The sequence below is a fragment of the Balearica regulorum genome, chromosome 2 (genome assembly GCF_011004875.1).
Source record: "Balearica regulorum gibbericeps isolate bBalReg1 chromosome 2, bBalReg1.pri, whole genome shotgun sequence".
NCBI classification, from domain to species: domain Eukaryota; kingdom Metazoa; phylum Chordata; class Aves; order Gruiformes; family Gruidae; genus Balearica; species Balearica regulorum.
Genome location: NC_046185.1, coordinates 40,260,637 through 40,276,675, shown reverse-complemented (window position 1 = coordinate 40,276,675; position 16,039 = coordinate 40,260,637). Strand labels below are relative to the sequence as shown.

The 16,039-nt window shown below is 34.7% G+C and overlaps 1 protein-coding gene across 12 annotated transcripts in view; it reads right to left on the bottom strand.

The window, feature by feature from the left end:
* The window catches only part of ASPH (aspartate beta-hydroxylase), a 112,405-nt gene that overhangs the window by 67,505 nt on the left and 28,861 nt on the right, over positions 1 to 16,039 (bottom strand). For 6 of the 12 annotated variants that reach the window (XM_075744003.1, XM_075744007.1, XM_075744008.1 and 3 more), the window contains 3 exons: positions 2,481 to 2,570; positions 880 to 954; positions 232 to 393 (listed from right to left, as the gene is read on the bottom strand). In XM_075744003.1, coding sequence (XP_075600118.1) covers positions 232 to 393; positions 880 to 954; positions 2,481 to 2,570 — 327 coding nt within the window. Of the gene's footprint in view, positions 1 to 231; positions 394 to 879; positions 955 to 2,480; positions 2,571 to 10,536; positions 10,582 to 16,039 lie in introns of all 12 variants that reach the window. The other 6 variants (XM_075744013.1, XM_075744002.1, XM_075744004.1 and 3 more) reach the window with 3 other exon arrangements.

Below are 16,039 nucleotides of genomic sequence, written 5' to 3'. Positions count from 1 at the left end.
GATGACCCCTCCCTGGAAGTGTTCAAGGCCAGGTTGGATGGGAGTTTGGGCAACCTGGTCTAGTGGAGGGTGTCCCTGCCCAAGGCAGGGGGATGGAACCAGATGATCTTTAAGGTCCCTTCTAACCCAAACCATGCTATGTTTCTGTGATTGTAATGAGACATATTCCCATTATGTGTGTTCTTATTTTTGGCAAAATTTAATTTTAAATATATTTAGTCATTTAGATACCTTTCTGAACTGAGGCTGGTGTCTCATATGCTTCTGGCATTTCATTCTCTAATTCTCTCAGCAAGTCATCAGTTGTAGGAACTTCCAATGTTTCTCCATGTATTTCTTCCTTAACTTGCCACTGGTCATTGAGACTTTCAACTATATCTTCATGTCTTTCTCCTAATCAATAATACAGATTGTTAGAGAATACATACTCTGGTAAATTCTATTACCAGCAGTATTCTGCCTCCAGCACACCCTTCATTTTTTTCAACTAGTCCCCCAAAGTCAGTGAGGACAAATGACATGTCTGCACCTTCCAGCAGTATAAACCCAAACAAAGTATCTGCACTGACTTGCCAAGTGCTGTCCTTGCCCACAGTGAAAGCCATCTGTTTACCCATTCTTGCACTCTACACATTATTTTGAGGATGCTTTTGTCAACTGACTGATATGAGCTACTGTTGCCAAACACGTCTGGTTAAGAGGCCACAGTTTCAGGATTTGGTGACTGAACTTTCTGAATTTTCTTGAAAATTACAAAATAGCTGATTAGAATGTTTTGTGCAGTACTTTAAGTGCACACCAAAACCAGACTCTGAGATTCGTCTAGCCTATGCAAGTATTTATAAATTCTTCAGTGATTTCTAAGTGTTAATGCATTACCAGGCTGGGAATGGAGAGCTTCATGAAGAACAGACTGAATTTCCTCTTCCAATTCTACGTCAGTGTACTTGTGCTCTAAAAGGATTATAAATTGCAGCGAAGGTAAGTGCAAAAGGCAAATTCTAAACATTAGCTCAAGGCTCACAGCTTTTAGTAGCCTTCATAAAGTTCCACAGAGATTGACTTAGTTCACCTCTGCAACTCACACAATTACAAAAACAATTTGTTTCTTCTTACTCTCCAGTATGGAAAGTATTGGATCAATCACATCAGTTTCATTCTCAAGATGAATTGGAAGAATATATCTACAGTGCATTTTCTGCATGTATATTTTTCTCAGTGGCTGTAACATTAATAACTTGAGATAACTATTCAAACCAAGAATTCTTTCCTAAGTAATTATGTCACTAACACCTTCATCCATTACTTTCCTACAATACAGGCAGCAGCACTAACATGTCATATTTGACAACAAAATGTCACTTGCAGAAGTAGGGTTTTGTTTGGCTTAATAAACAGGGAAAATAGATATTAACATTATAGGAGATATTAACACTATCCTGGCAGTTCATAGAAGAATAAATCACAAACTGATTTCAGGGACAAGTGATTGTCATCTAACACACGAGCCCAGGACACAATAGGAATTCGTATGTAGTGTGGCCTTCATATAAATGTCCTGAAATTAACATTGAGAAACCCAACAGTGCAAAATCAAATCACAGCTGCATTTTTCAAATAAAGATCCACAATGGTACCAGTTATGGGAAAAAAACCCAACAAAAACCAAAAACACAACACAAACCAAAAAAACCCCGACATCTTATCTTGATATATTTTATAAATGATAACTTAAGACAAGTAATACAAGTCTTTTAAAACAAATTCTATACTCCATTTTACTGATCATATGCTCCACATTTGTGGGTTATTGTGTTAGGTTCACATAAACATCAAGTAGGATAAGCCTCTTCAAGGAACAGGAAAAAGATACGTACTCTCTGAACAACACTACAATGCAAATCACAGACCTGAAATCTGACGTGTAAAAATATTTTTTTCTTTAATTTCTCTTAAACCCAATAAATTTTACTAATACTATGGGGAATTTAAAATGTTTAAATTACTTTTTTCAACAATAGAAGCTGTATTTATTGTATTTACGATACACTAGGTTTTACTGAAGAAGTATTCGATTAATCTTATGAAATTGGTTGTTGGGTTTGGGTTTTTTTGTTTGGTTGGTTTTGTTTAAGGTGGAGAATCTGCTATTATTCTGACTGGGTATACTGTTGCATACATATGAAAACCAGAAAGTTATTCTGATGTGATATGGTTCCAATGGTAACCATGAGAGCTGACAAGAGTGCCTTCCATATATTTACATGATAAACTTTTCATGGCCAGTGAGTTATCTAAAGTTATCAACAGTGTTTCCCATTAAATAATGTTTAGTGGATAAGCAACACAAAAATCCATGAAAGATTTATTTTTCTACCCAAAGAAATAACACAATGAGTTTGCATCCTAAGGAAACAGAACTAGAATTCAAACGAAGCACCATGACTTTTGTTTCAGCTACAGTTTACCAAAGGCCTTACCTGATTCAACATACGACTTCTCAGCAGGCTGGATGGTCTCCTCAGATTCTGGTGATGTTGGCTGTGCTGGGACAGATCTTTCTTTAAGGCCTGCATTTTTCAGTTATAAAGTTAACTTTTTGCTCTTTTTGCTCTGATTCAATTATACATTAATAAAGTTGTTTTAATTAAAATTAACTGATGTTAAACTCTCCAAAATGTATTCAAACAATCACAATTACAGGGCTGTCCTGATATACAGTGATATATACAAAAGCTAAAGTGTATTTGGATAGTAAACAACTATATTTTGAAGACAAACATACAATGAGGGGGAAAAAAAAGACACAGAAATTTAAGCAGTTGCCTTTATTTAAAAGTATCTGAACAAATGACTATGCTTATTCTATACATCTATTCAGCATCCAGAAGAAAAAACAGACAGCAGGTTTTTCCCTCACTCTTTGTGTCTTTGGGCAAAAAGTGCTTAATATGATCTATTTTACAGGTTTTATGAAGAACTACTTTGAAACTTATAAGATGATGCTCAGAATGAGAAGAGGTACTTTGAATTCATATGTTAAATATTAGAAGATCTGATGAAGAGAACTGTAGTTTCTTCAAAATGAGGTAATCTCAATCTCCAGTGTCTTTTGACAACTAAATTACTACGGAAAAAGTATGACTGACAGAATTTCACCATGAAGATGCTTACTATCTACACCACAGAGTCTTTCTAGATCAAAACACAAAGCAAAGAAAGCAACCAATAACAGCAATGATCAACACCATAGTAAGAGACAAAGATAATTCATAGCCTTGAAAGATTATGCCACATCTTAAGACACCACATCCTCAAGAAAGAATGTATCGGTATTAGCCTAATCCTCCTCTCAACTATCCTTTAGGAAGGATTCAAGCAAGACTTAAACAAGAGAGGTTCAGACTGGGTAGAAGAAAAAGAATTCTACACACACCCCCCCACACACCCAGGAGGATAAACAAACCAATGGAAAAGGCTACACAGAGTGGTTGTGCATTCCCATCTTTGGAGGTTTTAAAGACCACACTGGATAACGGTCAGTGTAACCCGGTCATAGCTCTAAGATAACCCTATTTTGAGCAGGATGTCAGAATAAGGATCTACTGAAGTCCCTTGCAAACAGAATTCTCCTACAATCCTATGTCATTTTTCCTGGGTTCGTATTTGAGTTCCAAGGCCAGTTAAGATAAAACTACATTCTTAAATAAACACACATGCACGCTGTCCAAAACAAACTAGTTTCTCAAGAGCTGTATACACAGAAATCAATAGAAAAAATAATATTTAAGAAAGCAGAGGCTACACTGTGAGGAACACGTCTGTACTGCTAGCAATCTTGTAAAAGTAACTTCAAGTGGAACAATGTAAGTATCATATTTCAAGGCAATAAAGTTGTAAAAATAGCAATTATTAGGTTTCTACTGGAGTCAAACATATCTCAATACCAATAGGACTAGTAAGCCTCAAAACAACTTTGCGTGAGTTAGACTGATTTTATTATTTTATGCATCGTGAGAAAAACATATATTAATGCCATTACCCTATATAAATAATGAGAATGGGAAAAACAGAATTAATCCTACTTACACATTTTTATATTATTTAAATTACATGAAGATAAGTAGCTTGGCTATCTCTAAATTACTCTAACTAGAGTTCACTACTAAGGACTCAAGATCAGAAGGTAGAGCAAAAAAGTCAAACTTACACTTCATTTTTTGCCAATTTTCTTCTGCATCACAAAAACCCCCACTGAAATATTAAGAATTAAGACTTACATTCATCTTTTGCTGCAGTAATATTAATGGCTACAAGAATAAGAAGTTACTTCCTTCTACAGTCATCTTTAACTACATATGGAGATAAAACCAGCTACTTATATTAGCCACTGTCTCACACTTCAGATTCTGGAAGACAACCACTTGCTCTGCTTCGTGAAGAATAAGCGGATTCAAAGTATTTAAAACAATATTCAATATTTCACAGCCAACAAATATTTGGGACATGTAAAAGGAAAGAAAAGACTAGCAGTATTTCTTTGTTTTGCTCGCACATTTCTTAGTTTTGCTTTTAAGCGTTTTATACACATCTATCATGGTTATCACAGATTCCGGTTCAATCCTGTTGAGTATGTAATAGTTTAAGTCATTTACTTGTTGCAAGATAATATTTTCTCTCATCTTTTTATAAAAATAAAGCTACACTCCATTTTTACTTGTGTGGTGCACTTTTTTGAGCTTATGTGGTAACTTGCCATGTTAAGTTGAATGACAATAATATTTCATAGAGATACACAACAGCATAAAAGATCTCTGGGGCAAAAATCTCATTTTATTGTTTGGCTATCTGTATAACTTGGAGTGATGCTCAAATAAAACATTCTTTGGAAAAAAATAAAACCAAAACTTTTTTAGAACCAGATAAACTTTGGGTCATAGACACAATATGTTAATCAAAAAGGCAACTGATTCCAAATTTCACTCCCAGACAGTTACAACTTCTGTTACATTAGAGGAGAAAATAAAAAGTGATACGCACCATACCACTCTGCCACCATTCTTGAGAAGTGATTTGAGGACTCCCCTATCAAATATACATCTTAATGCCTATCACAGTAAAAATGAATAAACATATCTATCATCACCCAAACCTGAAAGAGAACGCTCATTATGTAAATGCATTTTAGATCTTCATTCTGTCAAGTTTTTTGCTAAGCACTATAATGTTCATAACAGACACATCTTTTCCCTCCTTCTTCAAGCATATATAAATATTTACAAAATAGCTTGGTATATTATCTCTGTTAATTATCACAGCTAGAATCTTAAGCTACTACACTACTTTCTATGGCTTTCATTTGAAGTATTTTTCTTAAGCTTCCTCTAAAAAAAAAAATTCTGGTTATATCTTATCCTATTACCACGTCTTCTACCTCTAGGGATCAAAGTATCTTACAGAAATGCGTATGTGCTGTACTGAAAGTCCAAGATAAGTGTATTGCCAATTGTTATACAAAAAAAAAATTAAGTAAACAGATTCAACCTTCAGGACTTTAATCTTACACCACTACTCACGTGCATATACTCATACTCAATTTCACTCCCTAGTTTTGTTTTCTTTAAAACAACACTGCAGTATTACAATACTAAATATTCAATTTTCATTAAAAATTTTGTTCTGAATCTTCTGTAATTTTATTGTGCAATTAATATTTCAACATACAAAGTGATACTATTTGTCTAGTAAAATTAGAAAATATTCCTTTTCCACATAAACTTGAACGCAAGTATAGATTCAATAACATACTGAAATATCTCTGAAGAAGTGTTCTATAACTTTGTTTATTGTAATGAGATCGCTGGATAAATGGTAATATATGTTTGCTGACAACACCAAGCTGCATGGCGCAGTCGACATGCTGGAGGGAAGGGATGACATCCAGAGGGACCTTGACAGGTTTCAGAGGTGGGCCTGTGCAAACCTCATGAAGTTCAACAAGGCCAAGTGCAAGGTCCTCCACATGGATCAGGGCAATCCCAAGCACAACTACAGGCTGGATGGAGAATGGATTGAAAGCAGCCCTGAGGAGGAGGACTTGGGGGTTTTGGTTGATGAAAAGCTCAGCATGACCTGGCAATGCATACCTGCAGCCCAGGAAGCCAACCATATCCTGGACTGCATCAAAAGAAGCGTGACCAGCAAGTCAAAGGAGAGGATTCTGCCCATCTACCCTGCTCTCGTGAGACCCCACCTGGAGTACTGAATCCAGCCCTGGGGTCCCCAGTACAAGACAGACATGTGCAGAGAAGACAATCAGAGGGCTGGCGCACCTCTCCTATGAGGACAGGCTGAGAGAGTTGGGGTTGTTCAGCCTGAAGAAGAGAAGGCTCCAGGGAGACCTTAGAGCAGCCTTCCACTACCTGAAGGGGGCCTACAAGAAAGCTGGAGAGGGACTGTTTACAAGGGCATCTAGTGACAGGACAAGGGGTAATGGGTTTAAGCTGAAGGAAGGTAGTTTTAGATTAGATATTAGGAAGCAATGCTTTACTGTGAGGGTGGCAAGACACTGGAGCAGGCTACCCGGAAAGGTTCTGGAGGCCCCATCCCTGGAAGTGTTCAAGGCCAGGCTGGATGGGGCTTTGAGCAACCTGGTCTGGTGGAGGGTATCCCTGCCTGTGGCAGGGGGGTTGGAACTAGATGATCTTTAAGGTTGCTTCCAACCCAGGCTATTCTACAATATGATTTTATGATAAATCATTCCTTGGTGCTAAAAATACAGAAGATGTAACAGCAAACTAACACAGGAGCTTGCTTACATACTATCACATACTTGAAAAGTGTTGCTTGAAGAAAATAATAGTTGCAAAAATACATAAGCTGTTCTCTAAAAGTTCAACCAGAATATAGTAGTAGTAGCAGCATACCACTTCTTAAAATGTGATTGGAATCCAACAACACCCATCAATGGTGAAATAGGTGGCCTAATTTTCAGAAGTATTCATTGCCAGAAGCTTGGAAAACTTGGATAAAAATCAGGACACAGTAAACTGAAAAGTGAACAACTAATCACGTTTTCAGAAGGTAGCACAGAAAGACAGACAGACAAGCAGAACACTGTCACAGGATCAATAAACAAAAGTATTGTAACGCTTTGGTTGAGTATACACTGAAGTCTCATAAATAAACGCAACACATCAGTTCGCGTATTTGTGTATAAAATAGTTTCCTCTGTCTACTTAGGGAAAAAAGTTTAGCAGAGAATAATTTACATTTATTTCCTAAGTTCCTATGACAATATGTTCCATTAATGCTCCTCTTCGTTGTTTTTGTTTTGAAACTCACAGAAATATTTTCTTGTGAGTTTCCACTACGTGTCCAGATAATAGTCTTAATATTGCTTGCAAACTTGTATTTGATATACAACATTACACTTTCATTCCAACGTCAAGAAAATAGCTTTTTAGTACAAGGAAACAAAGAGAGGGAAAAAAAATCCCACCAGATTCAGAGTATACTTGAAGTAATTGGCATCAATTTGACATTTCTGTTTTCAATGCACATTGTTAGCCAGGCATATTAACATATGTATATAGTTGACTTTCACAGCAGACATTTTTGCTTTATGTTCACAATCCCAGTACACACTTAACAGTTTTCAAAAACTTTGATCACACTTATTTCCAGAAAACATTGTCATCTTATTGCCATATGTAACATATTTATATGAATATGCTGATTTTCTCATTCTTGAGGTCTGTTCCTCATTCGCACAACGGGAACTCTGTTTATTTCTTTTCTTTCTTGTCGTCCTTGGATGGGTTTTTAACTATCTTTTTTATTTCTTTGTCTTTTCCCCCCTGAATAGTACCATCCTTTTCACTGGCTGATTTTTTGGTAGTCTCCTTGGATTTTACATTTTTGTCTAGGCCTTTTTCCTTTTCCTTTCCTCTGTCTCTTTTAGCCTTGTCAGAATCTTTCTTTAATTTATTCATATCAACAGCTTTCTTGTCCTTTCGATCAGTAGTATCTTTTCCTTTCCTGGCTTTCTTTTTTTCTTCCTCATCTTTGATTTCCTCCTTCTTGGATTCCTGCTTCTCCTTTGATTTCTTGAGCGGTTCTTTAATCACTTCTTTTACTTTTTGGTTTTTCATTTAAAAAAGAGGAAATGTTCAATAAGAGAACCATTCTTAGATCAGAAAATATCTTATGAGCAACGATCTAAAAGCTTTGATCAAATTCTTACATAATGTTTGTTAGATAATTTAAACTTGTATAATTAACTATTTAAGCTTTAAGCCATTTAAACAAATTAGTTTTGACTTTTAGCAATATCTCACACCATGCAGCCAGCCAATAACCTCAGCTTACTGCAACTGCATCCGAATGAAGCATTGATCTAGTGAAAACCATGCCTCTATTATCTGTTAGCTAGGTGCTGCAGAATACTAAAGTTTCGTGTGTGTGCACGAAAATCAGAGTAAATTTTGAATCTTTGACAACAGTATGATCATTGTAGGATCTAGAAATATCAAGAGCATCACCTAACAAATTCTTTTTTCACAATTTTCTCAACTTTCTAAAACTACAAATGACAGTGTTATAACAATGCAAATGTATACTACAACATTTTAATGACATTGTCACCTCAGATTAGGCCAAGACTTAAAAATGTATCTTAAGTATGTATTTTACAAAAATAATAAATAAATATATGATAATTAAGAAGAAACAGCAACATGCTAGTGTATTAAGTCAACTCCAAAAAAGTTAACTTTGACCATTCATTTGACTTGATTCAGTAAAATCAAAGTAACAATTGTCAATTAATTCTTACATCTTTGCTTTTCCATATGTAGTGTTATTAGCAATACTTTTTGGTTTGTTTTACTTTTGGAGTGGTACTTCTTGTGCTTATTTTCTCTATTTCAATTCACATTTGGCTGTGACATAGCATCTAGATAATATATCAGAAGAACTATCAGAACAACATCCTTGAAATTTAAATATTCAGTATTTACTTCCACTTTGCCCACAGTTTCAAAAAACGTTATGAATACCAGCAGCATTCTCCAGATCAAGGAATTTTCAACTCCATGAAATTTAGAATTTTTTCCATTAAATCTCTGTATGCAGTATTTTTATTTAAATTTAAAATTAGTGTTCCCACATTATTAACAAAGCAATAAAGATTTTATATATAAAATACAACAGCTCTATTTTTATTCAGACTTTTGAGAGAAACTGCAGTCTGTTGAGGTAAAAAGCAGGCAAGTGACAACATTTCTCTAGTGACATCTGCCTCTAACTGCTGTATAACATTTTTGCAAGTGAACGATCACACAGCTCACTCCAAAAGGAATAACATCATGGTTCCTTCCAACTGTTTTTTTGCATAAAACGTTTGAAATATATCATACCATTTCTTCATTTTCATATCAAACATTGAAAAATAATCCAAAACTTGGGAATGAATTGTTAAATGACATTTATTACATTCTTGGAAACACACAATCTGCAACCAAGTCATACCAAGCACAAGGTGGAACAAATGCTAAAAATTTCAACTTGCATGCGAGATGCTAAGACGAGTCACATTCATATGAGCATGAAAGCTTCCCTCAGCAAATGCACTTTTTTCCTAATGAGACTTTGTATTACAAACAGCGTGCATTTTTCACATACTGCTAGAAAAAACAGTTTAAATTCTAAGTGTCTTTAATGCAACAGAGACTGTTCTTTATACAGCACCATGCTGTGTGGAGATAACTGAGCACATCTAAAAAGTTAAGCACCTGAAGTACATCTGGTAGTTTGGTGTTTTGCTTAGGCTAATTAGCTTTTTCAGTCTCTCTGTTGCACTGAATACGTTTAGACTCTTACGTCCTGTTCATACAGCAACGTAACTACAAATAAATGTACGGTATAAATTGGTTGCAAGCTATCCCACTTCAAGCTTTTGGAAAATTTATGAATATCATCACTGCAATCAGTCCTGCAAATAATTTTATAGAGGAAGTTTTGAACTTTACCTGAATTTCTCCTCCCATAAGACAGAAATAGATGAAACTGTTTAAATACAGACTTACGCAGAAATTAAGGTGCTCAAGTCCAATGACAATCTAGTAATAGTATCAAGAATTCATCTAAGATAACTAAAGGAGGATTTCATACAGAGCAAAAGCTGCATATACATCAGAACTGATTTTTAAACATGCAGAATATGAAGTTACCATAAAATACTTATCATCCAAACAAGACATTTTTTGTAAAAAAAATTTGCACAAACAAAATATAATCTCTAGTTAGGAAAGCACTCACATTGCCATCCATTAAATTACAATCAGTAGTAAAAAAACCCCCACAACTTACTGAAAAATGGGGAAGACAATTTACTGCACCATTAGACAACACTTAGTCAACATAGCTAGTATTAGTGAACATTATTATAACCTGCAATCTGTATTTGCAATGCGCATGCATTTCAGACATCATTATCTGCATTAAGTTCCACAAGAAAAAGAACGTTGAAAATACCTTTGACTTTAGTTTTTTTCTTGGCTACCCCTCCTGGCTCCTCACCTGATTTGTTGCAAAATGGAAATAGGTTATGAACATATCTGTGATGTCCAACAAACATGACATAAAATTTGCCACTCTGCCGTGCCACGTAAAAAGTTACCTTTACATAGCACACTGTAATGCAATGGAGAGATACCAAACATTAACTCATTAAGAATAAAGCATCTTCAGCAACAAGACCGCCACAAGTATCGAGATGGAAGACTAATTAATCCAAGAGAAGTACTACATTACCAGACACTTGCTACTCGAGATGCTTCTTAACTTCTTAGAGCTAGCTCAGTTCTCTCCAGACAGTGTGATGCCACTTAATTATGACCAATATCCCAGCTGATTTCTCTGCTAGGTATTGTGCCAGTTCCCTCTCAAACCCACTAACTTGTATTTCTATGCCATTTTATAAATATTTGATAAACGTATTAACTCAAAAGATCTTCAAGCACCTATGTATTGTACATTATATAAATTGAACATTTTCTTGCAATGAATTACGATCTGTTTCTTTATCTAATGGAAAATATGTGGTTTAGCAAAGGTATTGTTCATATTGCAAAAAAGCAGTTGCCATTTCATTTCAGTTAAATTACTTACTGCTTTACTTAAGACTATTAAGACTTTTATTAAAAAAACCCCAAACCCTTACACTCCAAAGCCAGGCACTGCCCTCTTTCCCCATTGTAGCTAACAGAAATTGAGGTCATTCAGCATCTTGATCGTGCTTTATACCTAGTTCTATAAGAGGCAGGAAGGCAAAAACCTTCCCCAAAATCCAAATAATAATTAGCCCCATCTTTCTAATATCATAAAAAGAGATTGGATTATCACCATTATGCTGCTGTGGATTAAGACCTAAACTTCATCAACACAACTACCTTAACCACAAAAATCATGTGCATTGCTACCCAAACACCAACCAGAAGGTTAAGAAAAGTTATGGCAAATATATTTTTAAAACTCATATATAATCTTCCTAAACTAGAAGAGATATTCCCACGTCTCAATATTAGGCTTCTCATTCAGACATATAAAGCTTATGCCTACATTGGACATCTGAATATCAAGCTTCAGTTTTGAGAGAAGAATTAATAACTGTCCAAACTGCATCAATATACCTCAACATTCATTCTTTACAAACCAAAATACCCCCCCACACACATTCTAGACAATAAAAAAAATCATAAATTTCAAGAACATAGCCATTAAAGTAATTGTAATCAACTTGCATCTAATTCCTATTTTACATGTTTTAAAAGTATTATTGACATTTTTAAGAATTGTTGGGCATACTGTGTTAGCCAGGTAAAAATACAATTTTTATATCATTTTCCTTACAAACTCATACCTGGGATATGAAAGTCTTTTTAAGCTCCTCCCTCACAGATTACCATCATTGCTGAAGTCTGAAGTTCTACCTTGACTAAAGTAATTATTCAATCTTATTACTTCTAAGCAGTGTGTGGAACAATAAGGAAACAATTTTCTTATATAAAAGGAAGAATAGACTCCAACTTTGTTATAGTACAGCATGAATGAAAATATAAATAATAAAAGGTACTCCGGAAAGCTGCACAAAACCATATTTAAATTTCCAGCTCCTCCCCTCTTTTCATAGTAAAATTAAATGTTACTGGATATTTTAAGATACACTGTTAAAAGCATGTCTTGACAGGTAAACCAGAAAATCTTACAAAGACCTGTATACACAAAATTATCATACAGATATGTGAAATTATTTTAAAGTAAAAGTACATGCACTACATTGAAAGATTAAAAAATACCTTGTTCACTGATTATTGATATTTCACTTGTTAAATATTCAGGCATGCAGTAATTTGTTTCAATCTGCTTTCACACAATGAAGAGTGTTAAGATTCTGAGCAAATTATCAATGCATGACATAATTCCGTAAATCATGCATAGTTTAACTTATTATGAATAGACCCACTTACAGGAAATGTATGTAGAATAATATATTTCAAAATCTTAATATTATGTAATCATCACAACACAGAAATCCTGCTGCATCTTGATTTCCACCTGGACTGGGTCCCTACAATCGCTACGGCATAGGGAAGTCTCATTTGTGAACCCCAAACAAGCTGAAGCAAGGCCTGAGTGCAAAACACTTTGTTTCTCCAAGACAGCAATGTCCTGGGGCATGTGATAAAAATCTAAGTAAACTCACTGGCAAAGACTTAGGCTCTTATAGCCTTAGAGCACAAAAACCAGTATTCAGAATTTTAGGAATCATGTAACTGAACTTGTGGACTCATTCTAAGTTCCAATTCAAGCGTCTTCACATTTTTTTCGAGCTAGTTTTCAAGTTCCTTTTTTTTTTCGACTCAGTGCTACATTATAAATGTCCAAATATAATGTACAAAAAGAAATATAGATTTTATAACCACATGTGGTTATAACAGAACGTCAAAAAAGGCTGCTATTGGAGTCAGTGAATTAAAAAGCAGACTTCAAGGTTAACACAGCTAGATAGGTTTCCAATATTTTCCAAAGAACTGATTTAAACAGTCACACTAAAAATTAAATATTCATGTCAAAAGTGGTTATTTTTATGTAATGCTTAATGGTAGATAACTTAGTATCTTAACTGATTCTTTAAAACTTAGAATGTTACAAAGCATTGCAATTCTGCAACAAAATCCAGCCATTTCCACTATTTTTCCTCACAAAAATCCTCAAGAACAACCTCCATGAAAAGAACTCCCAAGTGAGAGCACAGCTTTAGAATTTCAACATCAAAAGAAAAATATATGAATACTCTTTTTATTCAGAAAGATAAGGATTGCAAAACAAAATTAATAGATAACACAAAGCACTCGGTCTTTTTGAGCAGTTTCACAGGTGTTGACAGATAACATACTCATATTTAACAATATATTGAGAAACCTGAAGTTTATTCTTGCATATGCAAATTTTATATTATTTATTTAATAATACTGAAAACTTTAATAACCTTGCTATAACAAAAGGCTTTGCCACATGAAAAAATTACTATTAATCAATTTACCACAACATCTACCACCATAGAGGTTTTTAACCTGCAGCACCATGCAACAAATATAAGCTAATCAAGGTGGCTTATCCAGTTACATGTGAAAAAGGAAGAGGCTACGTCACATTTACCATAGAAAGCATACTGTCAAGATTAGCTCTAAGCAGCTGACAGACAGAACTTGCTACCCTTCTGCAACTTGTGCAAAGCCTGGGTAACAGAACAGAAAGTGTCAAGCTTTAAACATTAGAGCTTGTGTTGAGTCTTTTGCCTTAACTCATGAGGTCTCATCAAAAACCTCCTTCACCACACAGAAAATTAGCAAAAGACGTGAAAAATGCAGAACTAAAAAAAGAAAATACAAATCTGTAAGCCAAAACAGTTATCAACCTTTTTTTCTCTCCTTTCTGTTTTCCTTCTCCAGAACTGTAAGTTAGAAAAGGCTACTATTGTTTGCATATGCACCTGCACATGATTACTGCTATTGGTTTGCATTTATAATAACCTACATTGAATACACAAGGGCTTCTGCTAAACAAAATAGCTCACTCACAGAAGGCTAGCACCCACTTACCTTAAACTGAACTCATTACCTGTATGCAGATTGCTGGGCATACCAAAGCCTGTAACTCTCCCATATGCAAGAGAGCTTCTTTAATTCATACAACTAACATAAAAAATTTAAATTACCCTCAATACATTCTCAGTAAGGTGCTTTAATATCTCTTGCTTATTTAATCACTTATTTAATTCTAAAATTAGAAGAAAAATTCAAATTAGACACACGGGGCCAAAAGCATTTTCTTTTCTGAGGTCACAGATGTGTATGTTGCATCTTGTATGAGAACATAGAAGAAGCCAACAAGCAAGTCTTGTCTTTATTAGCATCATCTTGAGGAATCCATCCTAACTGACTATAAACCAGATAGCATTTAATGTATTTCATGCTGCTGTGTCATCATTACGATAGCTGCTTAACTGATGGCAACCAAATAGTGAAAATAGGATTCATCTGCCCAAAATGACTGAACTGCACGCAACAGCTTTCCTCGGCTCTCAAACACTAATCAAATCATGTTTACAATATAAGTGGTTCCCTTCCTGAATCTGACCATGAAATGAAACAAAACAAAATCCCTCCTAATGCTTCAATGCATTCTTCTTCTACCCTTCCATCCAACTATACCCTAAATGAGTAACTGTCATAAAAATTCAACTTCTCCTAAAGCCAGTCAATGAAGACTGACTAATAATGCAAAATTACCATACAATGAGAACCATAGGTGGTTAAGTTTTCTTTGCTGACCTTGAAACTAATTTTGAGAGTGAAAGAGTGAACATGGTCTCAAAAAAGCTCATTTTTTGAGGAAAAGAGAGTACTGGCAAAAAGTTGTTACAATAAAAATTTCAACAGATAAGCAAACAATTTTCTGTTTATTCTATTCAAATCTAAGTTATTCTATATATTATGTGCATTGTGATTCCTCCTCCCTCCCCATATAAAACAGTGTCTTACTTTCAAATTAAATGTTGTTGAAGGTGGTCACAGAAATCTGGGGTTCAAACCTTCCATATGTTCTTCTAGATATACAGGTACTAAGTTCTTCCCCCTCCCTACAATTTCTTTACATTAGTATCACAACAAAGCAAGCAAGAGCTTATGTTACAAAGGTTAATGCAGTATTTTGTTTGAAGGTCGTAAACTTCTGCTGAAGACTGGCAGTTAAAATAAACATTTACCAACGTGAGAAAATGCCAAAGCAAAACATCCCACATATTTCTAAAAATGCTGGCCAAACTGTAAGACTACAACTTTAGTCACAGACATCTACTTCTGGAGCTCTGTAAAATTTAATATAAGTGACCTGTAAGGAATATGAAGGTAGCTAAGGAAAGCTCTGTGTCCAATTTCATATAAAATCACTACATTTTCATTCTTTACTAGCTACAAAGTATAGCAAGTTCCTACCACTTAAATAACATATTTTTCCTAATTAAAAACATTGTTTGCTACTAATTTGCTCCTATTTCAAATTCTCAAACCAAAAACTGTAGGTAGAAAGCAGCTTTGCCTTCTAAAATAATTATTCTAAAATAATATTAGAAGGCAAAGCTGCTACAGCTTCCTACCTACAGTTTAAAACTACTGTAAAGGTTGTCTGGACTTCTTTAAAAACATTAATATACTGACTATATTTTATATAACCGATAGTCATCACAAATCAAACTGTAAATGTAGGTTTCAGTCTCCTCAATTAATTTCAAACACTTTGTGGACTCAGAAGCAAGAGATGAGACACAGTTCAGTGTCCCTTGCTAATTTGCATATCATACTCAGCTTAACTTTTTTGCTGTTAAAATGTTTTGGTTTTGTTTGGTGGGGTTTTTTTTGTTGGTTTTTTTTTTTTTTGTTTTGGTGGGGGTTTTTTTGTTTGTGGGTGTTTTTTT